Here is a 23,107-nt window from a genome sequence, read left to right on the forward strand (position 1 = left end):
TTCAGGTATTTATATTTTCTTGTAAAAAACAATATTTGAATTTGAAATGTTAGCAAAATGAAAGTATTTTGCATAATACTTTTGTTTCATTCACAATTTGATGAGACAACTAGCTTCGAGCATTTAAAATTACTCGAGTTATTTTCAAATTTCCCGCGAAATTAGCATGGATATAAACCTTCGATTATAGAAATCTTTTTCTTGGTACGGAGCCAGTCCAAGAGATGGAGAGGAGCGAACTTTGTCGTCAAATTTTTATACAAAGTGGCAGATCTATCGAGTATATAGTCTTTGTTGGCTATTTAGAATAGTTGTAGGGTTAGTGTATTTGTTTCTTTTGATTATATTATGGATTTTGTGGATTAGATAGTGATGAGGACTTTGATATTGTGAAAATCCTTCAACATGAACGAAGGCCCTACGTAGTGAGGGAAAGAGTCGATAATTTTGAGAAATGGGATGAGCATAACTTTCATGCAAGATTCAGAATGAAGAAAGATACTGTATTGTTTATATTAGAGCAAATTGAGGAATCACTTGTATCCCAAACTGATAGGTAAGTAATCATTCCCACCACCATAATAAGTAGAATTCTTTAATATTTTTAATTTTCAGAAATAATAGTATTAGACCCATACATCAATTCTTACTAACACTTAGATTTTATGCAACTGGCAAATTTTTTATATCCTCTGGAGACTTCTGCAATGTAAGCAAAAGTTCTGCATCAAAAATCATAAAAAAAGTGTATCATGCTATTGCATCTTTGTCACAAAGATATATATGAATGCCACAAGGAAAAGAAATTACTATAGCGCAGAGAAATTTCTATATGAAGGCAAGACTTCCAAGGGTTATTGGAAGTATTGATTGTGCACATGTTGGCATCTTATCACCAGGTATTTACTGACACATTAATTTTTTTAATAACTTCATAAAATATTAATTTGTAGGTGTACCTCAGGCTGAGGTACACCTACAAAAAGAGTTTTTCTTATTGAATGTCCAAACAGTATCATCTACAAATCTGAAAATTCAAACCTGAAAGTTAGATTTGAGAATAACAAGTTTGGTAATGCCCTTCTAGTTGGGGACAGTGGTTATGCTAATACCAAATACACCCTTGATAAATACACATAACGAATATGAGGAATTGTATAATGAGTTAGTGTGCAGAACTAGAAATCCTGTTGAGAGACAGTATGGGGTTTGGAAAAGAAAATTTCCAGTTCTGGCACTGAAGCTACGGTTGAAGTTGGAAACTGTCATGGCTGTTATAATAGCAACAGCTGTTCTGCATAATATTTGTATTGATAAAAAAGAGGAAGCTCCCCCAATTGATCCAGATTTGAATCAAAATGAAATTGATTTTGAAATGAATTTTGAAATCCCCATGAACATTTTGTTAACGATAGGGCCCAACTTTTAGCTGGATATATTCCAGGATTGTTCAATAACAATAATGAAATGTAATAATTGTTTATAGTTAAGTGTATATAATTATTAAAAGACATTATATAAAAGAGTTTTCTTTATATTACCTTGTTCACAACAAATACGAAATCTAAAAAACAAAAATTATATTCAACTCTAACTTCATGGAATCGACTCATATTACTTTTTTAAATGAAACTAATTGCTTCATTACATGAAGCATTATAATGAAGGAATTCTAAGAAAGAAACTTTTCAATATTAAACTGTCAATTTTTAAGAATTTTCATAAAGTTTTCATTATATTGTGGAATTATTTAGAAAGTGTCATGTAAAAACACATATGAACAGAATATAAGTAAGGGAAAAATATTACATTCATCATTCAGGATAGTTTAATTATAAAATTAGAATAAACTAATAAAGAAATTAATTGCGAAAATTATTTATTCAATTGATTATTACAAATTAGTTTCAGGAGCCAACACTTTGTATTTCAATTTTACAGAATATAAGTAAGGGAAAAATATTACATTCATCATTCAGGATAGTTTAATTATAAAATTAGAATAAACTAATAAAGAAATTAATTGCGAAAATTATTTATTCAATTGATTATTACAAATTAGTTTCAGGAGCCAACACTTTGTATTTCAATTTTACTATTTTTAATTCATATTCTAAAATATTTTTTCTAATTTGTTCGCCTTCTTCCTGTTGTCTGAGAATGTTCAATACATTTTTATTATTACCCAGATACGACTTATTGGTAGATAATTCGGTTTGCACTTAATATTAATACGTTTATAGCAGTTCAATTAAAACAAACCAGCATATATGCCAAAATGTCAGTTTCCGTGTAAATTTTCTCCCAGCGAATAAAGCAAAATGTTAAATTATACCAAAATATGTGTCAATAATTCAGTTCAGTAAAGATATGCCAGTTTATTTTATTTTTACGTATCGTTATGCAAGATGTTTTTTACTGCTTCCTAGGTTCAAAATCCACCCTTGTGATCTAAAATCACTATGACATAGCTTTAATATTTTCATCAGATTAATACTTATAAATATTGTTGTTTGTTGAAGGAAAAAGCGTACAGGTTTGTTATTGAAACTATATACTAGAGACTGAAAACCACGTTTCCCCACCTGCTGGTAAGTTTAGGGTCTGTTGATTTAAATAAAAAAAGAATATTGCAGAGAATTGGTATAGTCAATACTAATATAGAGAGAACTCACTCACTCATTGCTCATCATTTTCAAACGGGGAAAACCATAATATAATTATAATATTATATTTTTTAGGATGTGAAGTTAGTGCATCAACAAGTGCTGTCCTGTAGAAGTTCCAATAGGGCTAATGGATGTAAAAACTTGGGTTAGGCTGTGTATTGAAATATATGCAAGATTTAAATGACAAAGCTGACTCTCCAATAGACGTCGTCTTTTACAGCGATAATTGTTGTGGACAACAAAAAAACAACTTTATGATGGCAATGTACAAATATGCTGTTTCAACATTAAAAAGCATAGAATCTATCCAACACAAATTTTTAATAAAGGGTCGCACCCAAAACGAAGGGGATTCGGCTCACTCAACCATTGAAAAAGAAGTTAAAAGAGCACTCAGAAGCGGACTGATATACTTACCTTCCCAATACGCCATGGCCATGAAAATGGCAAAGAAAAGTGGCAAGCCTTACTTGATTCATGAGTTGAGTCATAAGGACTTTTTTGACATAAAAGCTCTGGAGAAATCTCAAGTAATTTTACCCATGTCAGACATTCGAATGTTTAAAGTAATTAAAGACGACAGCGACTTTTACTTCAAAACATCCTACTGATCAAATGCCTGAGAGGAGGCGAAGAAAAGGTATAAACGGGGTAATGGGAACGTGAATTCTGTCTTGATGCAAGCTTATTCCAAGAAACTTACCATTGATGAGAAGAAGAAACAGGGTATCCTAAAGTTAGTTACCGTTGGGATAATACCATCAATTTATTCAGATTTCTATAAAAATTTGTGAAACTTTGAAGTTGTTCTTCAAAAAAAGTTGTAAACAATAAATTATTTTTTCATTAACAAACTTATCTTTTTTTTTTCTATCTAAAACACTGGTTCCCAAAGAAAAATCCATTGTGACACAAAAGCATATATTACAGTAATTTTAAAGTCATACCGGCATATCTGCATATTTCTCTTAATTTAAGCAATTTTTGATTCTACTTCACTACTACTCAATAAGCAGTATTTGAGTAAATTGTATTCATGCATAAGGTGGCTTTGAGATGAACCAAACGGATGTACAAAGGAAAATATCACATGTGAAAACTTTAAAGTGCTCTGATGAAAAATATGCATTTTGCAGATATCGCTTTGATTTCACAGCGACAATCTATCTGACAGTTTAACTGTTGGATAAGAGTTATTCTGTTATCGATAAACCTGTCCTTTCCATATAACTGTTAGTTAAGAGTTATCTCACAGATAAATTGCATTTGATAAACCGGCCCTAAGGATGAAAAAGCACAAATTTCTCCTGATATGTTATCGAGTTTCTTTGACAAATATATTTTGCTAGTTATATAAATTTGTATGACACTTATATGATATAGTTTTATTTTATTCTTATCATGGTAGAATATACATATTTACTAACCTATGATAAATTGTATAGCAGATTCCGATAATATATGTTTATACATATAAAAATTATCTAATTTCTAATTCATCTTTCTGATATTGGTATTATTACTATATACCTGTCACTTTAAACACCATTGAAGATTCAACATAAATGTGTAAATAATAAATATAAATACTGCTTCTTCATTTTATATTCATTTTAATTCAGATTATAAACTTTTAAAATTAAACATTAAGCATTCGAATAAATGAAATGTATTAGATTTCACATGAATGTCTTTATGATTCAAGATTTCTCTTCACTGTTATTTGCTTCATTAATTGAGGTTGATGTTTCGGAACTACTTTCATAAGCTGATTTATTCTTCATTAGAAATGATGCTAAGGCAGCAATGGGTTCATCAGGTCGTTCTTTAGCAAGATATGAAAGGGCACTCAACAATATAGGCACTATGGTTTGATCCAAATATTGCCTTGTGGGCAATGAAGATAAATCAACTCTAGATTTTTTAATTGGATCGGAATTCTCCATTTTATAATCTGGAACAAATACAATAATGATTATGAAACTAGTCAAATGTTGAAAAAGGTAAATATAAAAGCTATTCATACAGATATAATTAATTTTTTATGTACAATGAAAACATAAAAATTTTTGTAAGCTTCAGTATTTCTTTTAAATTAGGTATTTGTTATAAAGTGTAAGGAATAAAATGTGTGTACTTATGGCTAGTTAAATTAAATAGTGATGCAGAATTTTCAGCAATATATTTTTATATATACTATTGATTAAGTACTGGTTTTATTTAAAACTTACCAAACAATTGTACAAAAGTTTTATCGCAAGAGAATATTCAATATTCTGATGATGAGAGTTTTTTGTTTACAATGTAGTTATTCTTATGTTTTTGATCTGCCTTTGTTTAATTCTATAAGTTAAATTCATCAGTGAATTGTTACCATGGAGTAGACCAAGATTACGCTACAGAAAGTAAATTATATATCAGTTAAGTGAATATTTTCCGGACTATACTGAATACAGTTTTTTGTTGATTGTATTCCAGAATTTTCAAATTTAAGGTTCATAAGATATTGTATCGCTACTTCAAGGTATTCAGTAAATATGACAGTTACGTCAATCACCAGAGACAACCACAGAACAAAAACTAACGAAAGGTGCAGTTATTGCATTATTTATGTTCGGCGAAACTTGTCTGGGCGACTGGAACTGCAGATAGCGTTACATGGTTCTGTGGTTTGTCTTGGTCTTCTACTGTTGTAGATATACAGGTACTCACACCACAATTTGTTAATGTGCGTCGATAGTGGTGGTAAAATTTATATTTTACTAGCTAAAAAACCCGGCTTCGCCCGGGAGTTGATATGAGATGACGTGGTAGAGTCGAAATAAAAAATAAACTATGACGTAAAAAGTAAAAAAAAAGTTTATTGAAAACGTTTTCTCATTATTTACAATACTTGTTTATAAACAACATTTTTCATTTTATTGTCCGGAGTATATATACATAAATTTTTTGGATTTCCTACTCTTGAGCAAGCTACATATAGCTGACCGTGAGAGAAGCAGGATTCTTTGAGGTTAATGCCACAATATTTTAAAGTTTGTCCTTGCGCTTTGTTAATTGTAAAACTAAAGGCTAATTTTATTGGAAACTGCAGTCTTTTAAATTGAAATGGCAATTCCGAAGAGATCAGAGGTATTCTAGGTATAAATACTGTCTGTCCTTTGGTCTTTCCAGAAATAAGTTCAGCTTCAATGATATTATTCGATAGCTGTTTTACGATCATTCTAGTTCCATTACATAATTTTGGGGAGTTGAGATTTCTGAGTAGTATGATTGGAGTTCCAATTTTCAGACGAAGGCAGTGTAATGGCATTCCTGGTACTTGTAAAGAGTTTAGAAATTCAGTGGGGAAGTTGACACTTTTCTTCAATGGATACCATCGTGTCGATCGATTTATATATTTTCTCTTCACCAGGTATTTTCTTTAGAATATTAAAATTGATATCGTCAACAATATTATTTTTAGTGGCCAAAATTGCTCTTTGAAATAACCACTCTGCATTAGTATAGTTCTGAATAATATTTGGATAAATTTTGTCGATTAGTTCGTCTTCAGTAGTGGCTATATTACAGAAATCACTATTAAGTTCGATGAGGCCGGTCGTTTGGTCAGTAGGATATGTACCTTCGCCGATTTGTAAAAGTATTTTAGCAAATTGTGCTGTTGTTTCATCTCTTGATAATTCAACTCTCATGTTTTTTGTTAATTGCAGTATTTGTACTTGTGGCCAGAGATGTGATTTTTTCAAGCATGCATTGATCTCGTCTGCTGATGTTGACTTGGGAATAACTGGAAGTGTTTGTCGAAAATCTCCTGGGAGTATGAGTAGAGCTCCTCCCATTATTGCAGAGTTTTTTCGCAATTCTTGTAATGTTCTGTCCATGGCTTCTATAAATTTTTTATCCCAGATGATAATTTTAGCTTGTTTTAAAATTTGACCACGTCCAGATTTTCCTGAAATTTTACATACCGGGAATTGTTGTTCGGCTATATTCAATGGTAGTTGTAAGGCAGAATGGGCAGTTCGTCCTCCTTCCATAAGTGTGGCTGCAATGCCAGATGATGCTAGTGCCAGTACGATGAGTTTTTTAGCACGTATTTTCGCCAGTATTAGATTTATGAGAAACATTTTACCAGTGCCTCCTGGTGCGTCCAAGTAAATAATTCCACCAATATTGTTATTTATCCGGCTCATTATAACGTCGTAAACTTTTTTTTGATTGTCATTGAGAAGTGGTTTGTTGTGAGCAATGTATTCAAGTAGTTCATTGATGTTGTAACTTTTTTCCTCCATAATTTCGTAGTTTAGCACACTAAAAGCATTTCTTTGTGGTGCTGGCATTCCAAGTTCTACTAAGGCCTGATTATTTATTGCTAAACATTTATCTTCTAAGCGAATGAGTGTTTCATTGAAGATCTCGTCATTCGATAACAGATGGCGCCACTGGACTTAATTTCCAAGTTGAAGGGTCGGAAAGTCCCTTATATCTTTAAAAACATGCCCTTTAGATTAAAACGGGAACTTTCTTGTTCGAGGAGGGATAAAGGGCTATCACACCACATAAGTCCCTTTATCGTGTCGGGACTCCTTTTTAAGTTTTATCGGCACGTACATTTTATCGACTTAGTTTTATTATATATATAGATAATATATTTAAAATAAATCCCTGAAGCCTGTTTTCATTAAAAATTTATATGAATAATATCTGTCGTTTTCGTTGTTGTCCCGTGATTTAAGCGGTGCACAGAATGAACGCGAACATGTCGCGCTCTAAATGTTTCTAATTGTTAAAAATACACCCCAAATTTAAAACTGCACAGAATGAACATGACGCTGGTTCACTACTAAACATAACCGTAAAATTGCATGTTTATTAAGATATTTGAACGGTGATCAACGATTGTGAAGAGACCCCTCAATTTGAATAAAAATATCTACAGTTACTTCACTACGAATATTTTACAATGAACGAAATAGATTCAAACGAATTTTCCAAACATAAATGAATAAATCAGGGTTTATATAATCAACTTTTGAACTTTTTGAGCGGAGAACAAAACATTCGATAAGAAAACCCGATTGTCGATTAGATCGGGAAGTTAATCACCAGTTCTTGTTATGGAAATTTCAAATGGGAAAATGATTCTCTATATTAAACCAACTTTTAGTTTTCTTGTACTCAGCCGACGATCAGCACGTATATAAGAAAGTTTGTGAACTCCGACGTCAAGAGCGTGTACAAGCACGATCATTATGTGCGTTATCACAGTTTCTCAACAAATTGAACTAATTTTTACATTTTTGAACGTCTAGAGCGCGTCATGCTCGAGTTACTTCTGCGTACCGCTTTACAGCAAGAACCTACATGACGTTAGAAAAGCTAGTAAAATGGAGACTTATTATAATTATAATACTCACCTAATTTTCGATGAAAAAAACAATACCATGTTTTTACTAACAAAATGGAACGTCGCAACAAGGTAAGTGGTGTTATTAACAAATACACTTTTAATCAAATGTATATATGAGTTTTGATTTCGTCTATGTAGTTTTGCAAGCGCTTATAGACGATTCGTTCGAGTGTCCTTCATTTTTCGGTTTGTACATTAACGGCGAACGGATGTACGTTTTTAAGAATCTCCTACACCCACCTCTACCTTTTTTTGTGTACTGTAGGTTCTATTTCATCACATTTATTCCGTCGTTTCAGTTTCATAGTACATTTTTTATATGTTGTCACAACAAGTTGAACCCTGTAAAATTTTCAAATTTAAGAATCTAAATTTTGTGAACCACGTGTGGTCTCTGTCAAATAGCATAGGGTACAAATCTTCGCGATCTGTATTCTTTTTTGAATAATTAGATTGTACTTGAGCATGTTACTAATTTTTGGAAAATTTAAGCCCTGAAATTCAGAATTTTTATGCTTATGTGGATAAAAAATCCACAAATTACGGTCGTTTTATTTAACTGATTTTTAAAAGATTTTCATAGATAAAAAGATAGATTATCGACGTGGCGCAAGTTTTATATTAAAAAATGCTTATGAAAATTGCAGTTTAACGGAAAACATCAAATCTTTGTTTATTCAAATCATTATTTGGTGGCTGCATCGAATACTATTTATAAAACGTAAAATAAAGCTCTACAAGTTTAGAGTACTCATCATTACACTCAAAAAAGCACGTGAAGCTATATGTCCAATCAAATTAAAATCATTGAAATGTGTAAAAGCTTTCAGAAATAATTTCGTTGAAACGTTCATTATAAACTAACGTTCTACATTTTCAACTTTTTGTTTCGTAAATTGATCAGCATAAACGAAAAGAAGTTCCTTGGCACATTAGAACACAGCAGATGTACCAATATTAAGACCAAAAGAAGATAGGAGAAATCATGCAGGAAACCGCTAGAAGATTTCAAGAGCTGATGACTCCAATTTCCAGTTGAGGGAGTTGACATAATACACAAAAGAAGACTGCACCAGGTCTCCAAAGCCGACTAAACACTTTCGACGATGATCAACATGTAAATAGAATAAATGAGCATATAAAGAAGAGGGAACTTCTATTAGAGATTCTTCCATTCTGAGGGATCTCGAGTATGGGCAACTTTAACAAGTGGATTCACTGTTTAAAGTCTTGCTCTCCTAGAATATGTGAAAAACGTCCACCAACGTGAACGCCAGAACTGAAGAAAAAATGAGTGAATTGCAAGGTACTACCTTGAAGAGAAGAAGAGAATAGCCGGAAACTTCCAAAGTGCTGAATTCCCCAATTTTCCCGGACAAGTTCCCACGAGGAGCACTAAAGAAAACAATATTTAGAAATAAAAGTAAATAGCCATAATCTAACATTTTTTTGAATTTATTAAAAAATCAGGCTAATAAAGCATTCTGATTTTGAAATTCATTGGAAGAAATAATTGTTACTAGAGGTTCGCGAAGCAAAGTATTTTGCTATTGGATTCAAGACCGGACATTCCACGTGTTCATCAGGTAAGATATATTGATAAAGATAAAGAAGGCTACGGATAGAAAGGTTTATTTGTTTTGTCCCAATTGTCGGACATAAAGCTGACCTAATTAGTTTCACTGTCTTGAACTGTTTAACAAATTTGATTTGGACAGCTTGGCGGAATATGTACTTTTTGCGGCGCATTCTCTTAATTTAGTTCGCTCTTATACTACAGAATCTTGTACGGAAGCAGTTTCATTTTTTGGCCTGCACTTCGACACATAGGTGGTCCATTCTAAGGGAGCATTACCCTTTACAGCTACAAAATCTATGGAAAACACGATGGTCTGCTGGTCATGACGTATGGAAAGTTGTAAATGAAAATTGGAAAGGCATTATTTACACTGTATATAAAATTGCTAAAAACAGTGATGAAACACTTTACAAAAAAGCTCTCTTGAAAATAACATTTATAGAGATAAATAATGAAATTACAAAAAGAGACCAGTCAAATGACAATGTTTAAATAAAATACAACTCAAGCGAATGCAAGTTTGGTCACCATGAATTTCTGGAGAGGAGAGAATAGAAAAGGACACAGAGCTATCTCTTAAGGACGTTTCAAAACTTGACTTTCCGTTTGCCGTCTATTGATCCTATTCATAATCTTGATGTTGCTGCCGGTAACCTAAATATTTTGTTATTCTTTTTGACATATTTACTGCTTTTTGTTTGCATAATATTTTACTGGATCGGGTATCTTTTCTATTGCTAGGAACGGACGACGGGAACGAATAAAATTCGTTTATGTTGAAAGTCACCAATGGCAGAAGACGCCGTCAAATGGCAACTATGAATGGTCTTATGCATTTCATTTTTTTTAATTTTGTAACAGCAAACGAAAAGTCAAGTTCGGCCTTTACACATAGCCGTTATAGATAGTGTCTGGACTTTCCTATACAGGGACGCTACTAATTATTTAGGGTGTCATATGCGATCCTAAGGATCTATTATGTCCCTTAGTCCCTATTATAGTCAGACCTCCAACTCTGTTGTATATTCTATCGTCTAATCAAAATATGACTCGATTTCCTTTCGTGAGTCAGTTGACTTAGTTTCGCCTTGTAGTGCACGATGCAAAGACTTGTCTTTACATCATGTTGCAGTGTATTTGAAAGAATTATACGTTCAGTAAACAAGGTCGCCTTTGAATAAAATTGCAAAATACCGAAAATATTGTAGACATACGTATTTTAATTTTCAAACATCCTAGAATAAGCATTTAGAATCACGTATTATTTTGTTAACTTGTTTCCGAATCAGTGTTGTTGTTACGGTAAAAGTAACGAATTCGGTGATTATATAAAATCACCACTGAATTTGGTAAATATACATTATTTTAAATTTATCAAATTTACCGGTTAATAAATAACTTTAAATTTGAAAACATCTTAAAAAATCCGATTCAAATCAAAAATATCACGAACACTGCTAATAAGTCATGATATTTATTCCTTTTACCATTACGAATTGGGATTTTATAAACTAATCGGTGAATTTGATAAATATGAAATAATTTATCATAGTTACCAAATTCAGTGTTGATTATGTCACCGATTTATCATTTTCACTTGAATTGTTTCGAATTAGCAAATCGCACCTTTAAGTTTCAGTGAAAAAGTGAGAAAAATCAAGAAAACAAAATGCAAGCTATTAATAGTTTTTTATTAAAAAATACAAAAATAAAACTTCTTTTATATAAATTAGATAGAATTATCACCTATTCTTTTATATAGACTGTACCATTGCTGTTTTATAAGTCATTGATTCATACGGGGTCCCATATTATGGTATGACCTATTTTCTTCTTGATAAGGAACATAACCATCACTTAAAACCTGAAAATATTAAACAAGAAGTCTGGGAATTGAGCCAAGTTCCTTCATCGCGATATATTCTCTCAGAATTTAAATAATGTCACTTCCCAGTTTTAGATAGCAAACACGAGTTCTGATTCACTTACCTATCATTTACATAACACCGTATTAAAAAATACTGAATAATTATTAGTTGATAATACAGTGAAAAGAGGCGATAACAATCCAATCATAACATAGGAAGCTAAAAGTGGAATTGCCTAAAAAAAATAGTTGAAATTTTTAAACAATAAACTTATAAAAAATTCATTTAATAAGACAAATCCTATACATTATTCTATTTTTTATATCGCTATAAAATACGCCCCAAAAGATTTATCACAACAATAATCCATTAATGGAAACATTTGTAAAAGCATATTCAGGAAATGACTTCAGTACTCACCACGAGTGTTTTCTACGGACTGAAAACGAGAAATTAATGGTAATTTGGATTTCAGGAACAAAAAAAAGAGGATGTGTTAGTTGTTTGCCACAAATACGGTTCATTCTTAAGCTTTATATATTTTTAATGCTTCGAAACACGATCTATCCATTTGCAATGCAAAATTTAAAACAATATTCGATTCACCGACTTACGTCCGTTCCTCTACTTAAAATATTATCTACATATATTATAGGGATGTAAGAAGAAAAGTGTGTTAAATTATTAAAATTTTGTTCATGTTTAAATAAAAAAGTAATTCGTAGTAATAATTTGATTGATCTTTAAAGTAATTTTTTTACTCGAATTATTTTTCCTAAAGTAACCTTTACAATTTACTTTATATTCTATTTAACAAAGCAACAAGTTACAGTATCTTAGTTACAAACAAGTAAATTTGATACTTTCATGTAACTCAGTTATTTCCAGCGTGTAAATATCACAAAGAAATTAGACAATGCGCATGCCCGAATACTTTCCTGGTAGTTGGCACAAAGCGATATCAGAAATCGGATATAAGAAAATCTGTTAAAGCCAATCAGAATAATGACAGAAATTCATGGAAATATTGCATAAAAAACATAATATCTACACCTATTCGAATTTCATGATTTTATATATATATATATATATATATATATATATATATATATATATATAAATTGTAAAGAAGTCTTTGCCAGCTATATTATGAGTAGTTTTTTATTAAGAATGTGACAAGGAAACTCAAAGTGAACTAACTTCAATATATTTTCTCAAAGCTTTCGAATACTTATGTATTCATCGTCTGGAAAATAATTAATTAAGATTGCCGGTGATTTTTGATATTATTAAAGCTTGTAAAAATTTAGATAGAAATATTTCTATCAACGTCATATTGAATATTGAATTCTATGAGTTTAAAGGAAAATATATTGAAGTTAGTCCACTTTGGTGTTTCCTTGCCACGTTCCCAATAAAAAACTACTCATTATATATATATATATATATATATATATATATATATATATATATATATATATATATATATATATATATATATACAATGTAATGGTAAAATAGTACTGAACCCTAAGGGATTCCATCAATAATAATTAAGGATCTTATGATACAGAACAAATTTTGCCTTAACCTTGAAATTATAGTTTTAAATTTATGTTTTTCATTCGCTAGTTTCCTGGTTGTATGAAATTCTGATGAATTGGGCGGCCAACACACTAGCCTATGTCTTCAATTTTACCTTTCAGGAAACTGATCACCTTGAATTAATAGATTATGGTGGAAATGTAATCTGCTTCAGTTAGTGACTGCCTAAAAGATCTCAATATTTAAATGAAGTTTACATAATATGGTTCCAAAACATAGTTACCACCAATACCTCTTCATGCATTAAAAGGTTATCTAGTTTGACTACGTGTGATTAATTTACTAAAATAATAGTCCAAGTTGTACCTGTTTACACAACTTACTGCATCTTTCAGATTCCCTAGAAAGTTTCTACTTTCCTTTGCAAACAGTAGTAATTAAAATTATGGTCTTTGAAAATAATACAGAGGTGGAAATATTTAAAGAATTAGTGGACCAAAATACAAATGATGAACATAACAGATCGGATATAACGATGGAATTGGTAAAAACTACAATTAGAAAGGAAATTGTGGAAACACATAAACGGATAACACAACTTTAGGAATAATAGATTGGAGAAGAATAAAAATATTATATTAACCAGGCGAAAAATGAGACGAAAGAATAAAAAGATGAATGAAGATAATATAAATACAATACATTAGAAAATGTGAAGGTAGAAAAAATGAGCTAGTGTTTGTTCGTAACATGAAACTTTAAGCCAAAAATTAGTAAAAATATAATTACAATCATAATAGGATCCTTGAATTTTTTAAAAAGTATTTTTTTTTGTTTATCTAATTCAATGTTTTGGTCTTTTTTGATCATGTCTTTTTTGTTCGTTACTGGATTAAATAAAAGACATAATACATAAAATTAAATTGTATTTAAATATTTTCCAAAGTACACTAAATTGTACAATATACTTGGATGTGAGGTGAAATAAAATTAATTCTAACAAACAAGGAAACGCGTTGAACAAAGATGGTATCGTGAACACAAAAACAGAATCCTTAATAATAATTATATTTATTGATAGTGTCCGATCCTGTAGGTCTATTGAAAATATTTCTTGGGGGCGGGGGAGCCTGTTGGGGAGAAATCGTATGGTTTGCATAATCAAATGGTCTGCTCTTCTTTCTGAAGTTCTTATTGTAATCGTCTACGTCATGAATTTTAGATGGTCCTACAACTGATCCAGCTAATAATTGAGCAGGTGTTAATGAAGCTAGAGATTGAATTTTCGGAATTGTAGGAGCAAACGCTTCTTCTCGAACTTGAGTACCGATGGAAAACTTTAAATTATTACCGCATTGCACACCAATTGATTTAGTTACAATTTTACTACGTTTTTCACAAACTAAACACCTTGTTGTATCAGTTTGCTCTGAAATATTTTCACCATCTCTTGCTGATTTCCGAGTATTGTCGTTATCTAAGGAGATTATTGGAGCAGAAGGAGGGACAGAAGATGACTCTGAAAATTCACTATTTAACTCCAGTTCATCATCGATCACTATCACCTCGTTCAAAAGGCCCTGATTTCGAAGAAGAGTATCAATGTAAGCAGATAACTTGATCTTGTGTTCAGTAGTATTAGGAATCTCTGTAAACGGTAGCTTTAGGTCCCAAGATTTTAATAAGGGGGATTTGAATTTTTCTTGCTGCGAGTTCGATATATTGTCGTCCTTGCGTAGTATCAACGGCCCAGTAAAACGCTTTTTATTATTTTCCAGATATGTAATAGCTTGTTGGCAACGTATAATGACTGCAAGCCAGATTTATTATGAATAATGTGATAATAAAAAATAACACAGTTCAACATTGCTTTGTTCTTGGAAAGTCATCGGTCGTTTCCGAAGTAATTTTTTACGTGGACTCCAAATTGAGAATAAAAATTGTCTCGTAAAGTTAGAAATTTGAGATAATCGAGATTATGTAATGAAAACTTTCGTTCTTCTGTCACTTTTGAATACAGAATTAAAATTATATTTAAAATATTGAAAATCACAGAATTACTGTTAAGCTAATTTGAAATTAGGAGATATTACTTCAATGACTGTGTTGCACTATTTCCCTCAATGCAGACATGTTACTATTGGACACTTTCCCGTGACATTTATATTAAAAATCTTTTGAGGTCGTTGAATAAAAGTATGAAACAAGGACACTAAAGATTGAACTGCCAATGTCGAAGAATTCAAATACATAAGGTAAGGTCAATCTAAGATCAATTTACTTAGATCAGGATCGATGAAAAATTGATAATTTGTCGATTAAAGCAATATTGCATAAAAATTATTGCAGATATATAATCATAATAAATATGGTATATTTGAACTTTTATATTAGAAATAAATAATACCTCGACACAATTGATCAATTCTAAAGCCGGATTTTGCGTGGAAAATTATTTAAAAACGACTTACAACTTCTCAAGAACTTCACTTTTTGAAGAATATATAAGGGAGACTATAGAATAATAAAAAGATATTAATTCTCCAGACGTTTTATTGATATATAAATTGGATAAAAGTAAATGAGAAACTTACCATCGTTTTTGTGCTTCATCTGTTCTGAGCCCGGTAGATAAACTACAAAAAAAACAAATTTATTTCAGGAGAATCTACTGAACAGGGTAGATAACTTAAATATTGGATAGTTCAATTGGAATCAGCGTTGCCAGACTTCCCGATTTTTAAATCAATTTAAATTAGGGGACAGGCTTAGCCCCGCTTTTCGGGGATAACTAGACGGTGCATTCAGCGTGATGAGAAAGCGTCGACGGGTGTCACTGAAAAGTGTGAACAGGCCGCCCGCCCGGCGCTTAATGAAGGTACGTGCGACCGCGACAGCTTCTCTTTCTATTTCCAGGCATCAGGTACTCCCACATCTGATCGTGAGAGCGATGATATTATGTACAAAATTCGTTAAGCTACAACAGTATGGATTGCTTCCAAAAGTTTTACCTCTCATGTACGCCGATTCTAAAATAGCTAAGGACGTTAAATGTGGTAGAATAAAAAGTGAAGCAGAAGTTTGTGAACTATTGGCAAAAGAGGCTTTGGAGGACGTAATTAAAAAAATATTTTTTTTTCCTACGGATTCCGACAATAAAGGAAACCGGAAAATGTTTCCAATATATGTACGATATTTCAGTAATGACGAAAGTGTCGACCAAATAACTAAGGTACTTTGTGAAAGATTGGAAAACAATAACTTAAGATTATCGCAAATAACAATGCAAATGTACACTTAGGTTCAAATCATTGTGTTTTCATGAATCTCGTTGACAAAAACGAAAAAATATTAAAAGCTAACTGTTCAGTTCACATATTGTATAACATGAGCAAATTTGCATGTGATAGATGACATCAATGTAAAAGCTATAATCTTAAAAGTATACGGACATTTCTCACATCCAGCTAAACGTCGTGAGGAAAACTGCGGAAATTAGAATTATTAGGTTAGGTAAATACAAGATTTATGTCGATCTGTCTTGCTGTTGAGAGAGTAAACAAGATTTAGCCTGCTTTGAAAAGCAAGAATCATGTGCGAAAGCAATTGAAAATATTTTTTACTATGAAGCAGAGGAAACAAAAGCTCTACCCTACTTGCATTTTGTTCATAATGTGATGAGTGTTTTTGGTACATTAATAAAAGAGTCTCAGGGAAATGATATTGCCTTAACAGAAATACATGAGTCATTGTGCCTCTTCCGCTCAAGGTTGACTCAAAGGCTCAAGGATGGGTTTTTCAATTATCAGACTTCAAAAATTTTTACACAAATTGCCAACAATATATAGACAAACGTTATAATTTTTCAGATGAAAATATTTTTTTAAACTTAATTGATTGAAAATGCTGTATCTTTAATAAAATTGAGAGGCAATATTTCAGAATAAACTTATATGACGAATTTAACTTGTTAAAATCATCCTCAGACATATTAATGGGAAATTGCAAAGACACCACTGCAACCACCGCATAGAAATGGCACAGTTTCCAAACAATGATACCAGGAATATGTTTTAACTAGTGTCTTTCAGATTAAGAATCCCAACATCAGACTGCTTTCCTGAACAAGATGAATTTGAAAAGGTCGGATGCCAGAAATAAATGCTATGTAAATTTAATGAAAGCTGAATTACTCATCCAATTTAATCTACAGCTATCCTGTAAAGAGTTCTTCATCTTTATTAAAGAGAAATAGATCTTCACAGAAATATCATGAATAAGTAAATCTTATGAAAATTATTCTCTTATTGCAATTTGACGAATAAAACTTTTCTGATATTGATTTCTGTTTTTTTTTATTGTAAAAACGAATAAGACTCAACTTTTTAATGATAGGATATATCTGATTTAAATTATTATATTTTTATTACATTACATTTTCTATGGCTACTTTTGCTATCTATTATCAAGGAAACATAATTTTAATTCAAATAAAGAGATAAATATTTCAAAATTTTTGATTATATCCGTTTTTTTACTATGTCCCGCTTTTGAAGAAAAAATCCAAAATGTTCCAAAATCCCCACTTGGCAAAAAAACTGGCAGCGCTGATTGGAATCTACTCAAAGGTACAACCATAACAAAAATTATTGTTTCACAATCGTAAGTTTTTCCAATACATCTTTTTATCTATTCTTATTTTGTTTTCCTTAGGCAATGCTTACAAAATTGATATTTTATGTCAACCATAGAATGAATCAAATTCTGTTATTTAAAATAGAACGAATAGAATTTAACAGATTTCTAAGTGGTTATAATTTAAAAATATAAATTCAGTTTTTGTATGCGCTAGAGCGTGTGCTCCTTCTTACCCACATCTATTCAATCTATTCCTTCCTTCCTTAATTGTACTTCATCTGTATTCCTTTTCATATTTTTTTGAAATCTGTAATTGCTGAACCACGTCAAAAAAATAACATAACATAACATAACAAACTCAATGGTAGATTACTGCTGTTTAATCCTCATGAGCTACAACATAGCTACAGCTACAGAGCTACAAAGATGCTAGCCATTTCCTTGCCCTATATTTGTATTTTTATTATATAACTGTTTTGTATTTGTTATCTTCTTTAAATATAGTCAATATTAATTTTTGATTCAAATTAATAAACACATTTTCACCAATTCATAGTCATTAATAAATTAAGGTCGTTCAAGCTTTTCGAAGAGAGCAATTCGACTTATAGGCGATCCAGAGTTGACCAGAAACTTGGACGACTTAAAGCATAGAAGAAAGGTCGCTGCCCAACTGTTTTACCGATACTACCACGGCAGAGGCTCTTCCGAGCTGTCAAACATAGTCCCACCTAGAGCAGTATTTACAAGACCTACTCGACAGGCATACGTGGCTCATGAACACCAAATTCGCCTACAGACGCCCAGAAAGTCAATTTATCGGGACTTCTTTCTTTGGAGAAGTACAAGACTGTGGAATCAGCTACCAAGGCACGTCTTTCACGAATATTACAACATACAGAAGTTCAACAGTGTACGGGGCCAGAACCAAACACTCTGAAAGCTTGGGCAACGTACCAAGCATTTTTCAAGCAGAATTACAAGTTTAGTTCAATCTAGAGAAGAACTATCACAAACAGGAGATCATCATCCTGTCCGATAGTCAAGCAACCATTAGAGCTCTAACCTCCAATATCATAGAATCCAAACACGTTTGGAATTGCATAAAAAAATTGAACAAGCTAAGCAAGAAAAATAAAATTACTCTACAATGGATTCCGGGACACACTGGGGGCAGACAAGTCCTTCATGGGAACCGAGTCCTTCTGTGGTATCAGCTACAGAACAATAGAAAAAAATTATTGGTGCAACCTACAGGGGCTGAGACAGACAAAGACTCTTCTGGGAAACTATAACCAGAATAGATCTGCTGAATGTATCAATGTAAGTAAGAACAATCAACTAATACTAACAGGAGTTCTATCGTGGCACTTTGAGGTTGAACCATTGTATGTTCTGCTCTGAATCTGTGAATAGCTGAAATTAAATGGCATAGATGTACCAAAATCTGGTTGATGTATTGGATTTTGAATTTGTTCAAGTAAGCCCACATGATAATGAGCAGATTGTGTTGGTAAAATATTTGCCTGGGGAGTTCCTATAAAGAAGCCCCGATTGTAACTCTGTGTCTGTAGAGGATACTGTGTGCTCAATAAAAGTGCTGGTACTGGTGTAGGTGTAGGAACAGATAGAGATGATGCAACTTGAGTACCAGTAGGATGTATATATGCTGGAGTTGGGTGCGATTCAAAGGGACGTAGATCTGCTGAATGTATCAACGTAAGTAAGATTAATTAATACTAACAGGAGTTCTATCGAGGCACTGTCGCCTCAATAAACACCTGAAGACGCTGGACCTAGCAGATATTGCGGCGTGCAGATTTTGTTTCACAGAGGACAAAACCTCTATCCATGTCCACCTCAGCAAGAAAGGGAGACCCAACAGACCCCAAATATATATATATATATATATATATATATATATATATATATATATATATATATATATATATATATATATATATATATACAGAAGTTCAAGATCAATATCCACAGGCATCTTCACACGGCAGGCACCACTTGAACTACTCGAGGGCAATAAAGTGTTTGCTTTTTACATGAAAAAAAATCTGATGCTGGATACTACTATCTAGATGAAGAGTCTCCAGTTGGAGACTTTCAGATTACATACTAGATAAAACAGAGTGAAAATTGAGGAGAAATGAGATGTAATAACCCTTACCCTTCAAGTACCAAAATCATATTAATGTCTTAGAATCAGTCTTAATATATCAATTTTGTTATCAAAACCGTTTGGTAGATATTTTAAAAAACATGTTAAACCGTTCAAATAAAAATTTGGACAATAAGTGGAAACCCTTATTTTGGACAAACTCTCAACTCTAGAAATTAAAGCTTATAATTCTAGGGAACTTTATATATATTTTTTGTGATCTTTGGATAAATTGTATATTTACTAGATGAACATCAGAAAGCAATAAAGATCTTTTCAATGACTTCCACAGTTAACTTATTGATGACTGCCCTTCACAAAATAGTGCATTTCACTCTAGACATGTTTCTCTGAAACTTAAAATGTTTTTGTAAGAAAATTTCAAATAAATACATTTTTGTTCACTCTGACAGTTTCTCAATTGTTCTATACATTCTATCTATATGTAATATCAAAATGCTTCTGTAGGTCAATTGAACATTTTAAGGATCACCGTTTTTTGTTAATAAAAAGTAAGTTGAAACGTATACCATAACATAGTTAATAGTCATCCTTAGTCATTGAAATGACTCCACTCATACAAAATATTTCTATTTTCAATACAAAACCGATCTCAATATTGCAAACTATCACGTGGTTTTCAGTTTATGTGAAAATTATTTATTAAGAAAAAAAAATTAACTAACATGAGGGCACTACTCAATCACAAGGTTTGACACCAGAGAATGAACTGAATAGAGCAGGAAGACTTACCGAAAATAGAACCGGAAGATATCCTAAAATGATAATAGAGTGAGGAAAAAACTAATGGAACCAGTCCTATGAAACTGAGTGGATCAAGCATACTAACATGAAGTATACATTAAGAAGAAAACATTGAAAAAATAGAAAACACTTGAAATAATGAGTTGAAACTAAAACTTTTAAGAATTTGCATTCACACTCCTTATTTATTTCAATTGATTACATATCAGAATCAATACTATCAGATTGCTCTGGTAATTAGTTTGATATTTGATTAGTGAATTTGAACAAGTGCAACTACAAATATTTGTGTTAGCAATAGATTACCTTCTGGATTAGCAGTAATGGACAAGAAATCAGCCAATGTGATTTTTTTACTTTCGCAAAACTGAAACAAGGACAAGGTTTTTATTAATAATAATACTGTTACTATATAATTAACCATTCTCTTACTTTATTTAAGTTATCATTTGCCTTGAATTCACTTTTAAGTTGAACCATTGCATGCAGTCCTAAATTGTTGTGAATCTGTGAATGGCTGAAATTAAATGGCATAGATGTACCATAATCTGGTTGATGTACAGTTTGTTGGTGTAATGGATTTTGAATTTGTTCAAGTAAGCCCACTTGATAATGAGCAGATTGTGTTGGTAAAATATTTGCCTGTGGAGTTCCTATAAAGAAGCCCCGATTGTAACTCTGTGTCTGTAGAGGATATTGTGTGCTCAGTAAAGGTGCCGGTACTGGTGTAGGAACAGATAGAGATGATGCAACTTGAGTGCCAGTAGGATGTATATATGCTGGAGTTGGTTGTGATTCAAAGGGACGTGGGTTCCTTAATTTCTCAGCAATTTCCTGTAAAAATGACTTTTGTTCTCTTTTTCTTTTTGATGATCTAGATGTTCTGGGTCTTCTATCATGGCTACGACTTCTAGATCGCTCTTGAGATCTTTTGCCATCATGGTTTCGTGAAATTCTTCTTTCTTTAGAAGACTCACGCCTATCACGAGATCTTAGTGGTGAATCAAGTCTATGTAATCTTTTGGGAGATTCATGTCTGTCTCGTGAACTCATAGGAGAATGTCGTCTAGCGCGTAATTCTCGAGGACTTCGACGTCTATCTTGTGACCTCAATGGAGATCCACGATGATCTCGTGATTTTCGCGGGGAATCTCGTCTATTACGCGACTTTAAAGGAGATGCATGTCTATCATGTATGTTCAATGGAGATTTATTCCTATCTCTTGTAGGATTATGTATTAAATGGCTTCTAAGTCTATGTATTAACCTTTTAGATGTACCCAAAGGACTTCTAGAGTTGGACATAGTTCTATGGGATCTCTTTGGACTTTTGGATCTATACCTGAGGCTTTCCTTGGTGAAACCACTTTTAAGAGAATTACTTTTTTTCTTTGAAGAGAGGCCCTTTGGTAAATCAATATCACTTTTCTCTAAGACCCTTTGTTTTTGTATTAGTTCAATATCTGTCTCCATTTCCATCCCAGGAGGCACCATACCTGTTTCAACTAATTTGAGTTTTTCTGATATTCTCTTCATTTCTTTATTTTTTTCACACCTTGCTTTATCTAATTCAATATCCCTTCTAGTCTTTTTTGGATCTCTATGAATACCAATGTCATTTGAGTTTCTTCTGTGTGGATTTGATTTCTTACTTCTACCTTTTCGTTCTGATTCTTTATATTTTGTATTTACAATTCTTTCTTTCTTTTCATCATCCTGCATTTTGAGAGTAGATACCTCCGTATCATTATGACTTAAATTTACATTACGATTTGTAAACACCCCATCATTTTCAACATCATCATCATCATCATCTATAACATCTAATGCTGCCATGAAATCATCTTTTAAGAAGTCATCAAAAAAATCACCAGGAACATCATCATCCTCATCTTCTACGTCACAAGTCGAATATTGTAATTTATCTGTCTCCGCTTGCTCAGTGGCACTTTGTGCATTTGTGTTATATTCTACAGGTTTTTGCTCCACAGAAGAGCCACTAGGATTAATTGTTTCATCCTCGCTCAATGGCACTGCTTTCATTTCATTATTCAACGATATCTCTTCATCAATTATCTTTTTCTTAGTACTTTTTTCTGACGACTGTTCATTTGATTTAGTATCATTGGATTTCATGTTTCTAGCAAATAGCACATTTACTACTATCTATAAGTTAATAGAAGGATACTACTTTATTTACAACGAAATGTCTAATAATTCAAATTTCAACAACTTTTCATCCAATTTGTCAATCGATTCGTTCAGTCACTTACCACACCATCTCACATTTAAAACATCAATTTACGCCATATTTTGATTTTCGTTCTTTTACGCTACACATGTACAGAAAAAAAGCGTAATGGGAGTAGGTTTGTTTTACCTGCTACACTGGCTTTGCACTAAAAGTGTCGTTGTAGCGTATAAGAGTATAAGTATAGAATGATTTGATGCAATAGC

The 23,107-nt window shown here is 32.1% G+C and overlaps 2 protein-coding genes and 1 long non-coding RNA gene across 3 annotated transcripts; 1 reads left to right on the forward strand and 2 right to left on the reverse strand.

Moving 5' to 3' along the window:
* The first annotated feature begins 280 nt into the window (after positions 1 to 280).
* LOC130450902 (uncharacterized) lies at positions 281 to 3,523 on the forward strand. Its single transcript, XR_008910641.1, has 3 exons — positions 281 to 556; positions 616 to 899; positions 2,742 to 3,523. It is a non-coding gene; the product is annotated as an uncharacterized LOC130450902 (long non-coding RNA).
* A 2,379-nt stretch (positions 3,524 to 5,902) lies between these two features.
* On the reverse strand, positions 5,903 to 6,964 carry LOC130451837 (ATP-dependent DNA helicase pif1-like). The gene is made up of 2 exons (XM_056791143.1): positions 6,162 to 6,964; positions 5,903 to 5,984 (listed from the first exon to the last, which is right to left on the reverse strand). Exons 1-2 carry the CDS (start codon positions 6,962 to 6,964, stop codon positions 5,903 to 5,905), a joined length of 885 nt encoding a protein of 294 aa, XP_056647121.1.
* A 6,075-nt stretch (positions 6,965 to 13,039) lies between these two features.
* On the reverse strand, positions 13,040 to 23,040 carry LOC130451156 (uncharacterized). Its single transcript, XM_056789984.1, has 4 exons — positions 21,083 to 23,040; positions 20,957 to 21,017; positions 15,669 to 15,710; positions 13,040 to 14,884 (listed from the first exon to the last, which is right to left on the reverse strand). The coding sequence occupies exons 1-4, from the start codon at positions 22,784 to 22,786 to the stop codon at positions 14,130 to 14,132; spliced, it is 2,562 nt and encodes an 853-aa protein (XP_056645962.1). The 5' UTR covers positions 22,787 to 23,040; the 3' UTR covers positions 13,040 to 14,129.
* Positions 23,041 to 23,107: the final 67 nt, after the last annotated feature.

This window comes from Diorhabda sublineata, chromosome X (assembly GCF_026230105.1).
Source record: "Diorhabda sublineata isolate icDioSubl1.1 chromosome X, icDioSubl1.1, whole genome shotgun sequence".
Classification (NCBI taxonomy): domain Eukaryota; kingdom Metazoa; phylum Arthropoda; class Insecta; order Coleoptera; family Chrysomelidae; genus Diorhabda; species Diorhabda sublineata.

Bases quoted from the DNA above. Each gene is read 5' to 3' on its own strand.
- LOC130451156 (XM_056789984.1), bottom strand. From the start codon at position 22,786: ATGAAATCCAATGATACTAAATCAAATGAACAGTCGTCAGAAAAAAGT. The intron at 21,018-21,082 runs GTAAGAGAATGG...TCCTTGTTTCAG, and splicing joins CAAATGATAACTTAAATAAA to TTTTGCGAAAGTAAAAAAAT. The intron at 15,711-20,956 runs GTAATCTATTGC...TTTTTTTTGTAG, and splicing joins CATTACTGCTAATCCAGAAG to TTTATCTACCGGGCTCAGAA.
- LOC130451837 (XM_056791143.1), bottom strand. From the start codon at position 6,964: ATGGAGGAAAAAAGTTACAACATCAATGAACTACTTGAATACATTGCT. The intron at 5,985-6,161 runs GTTATTTCAAAG...TACAAGTACCAG, and splicing joins AACTATACTAATGCAGAGTG to GAATGCCATTACACTGCCTT.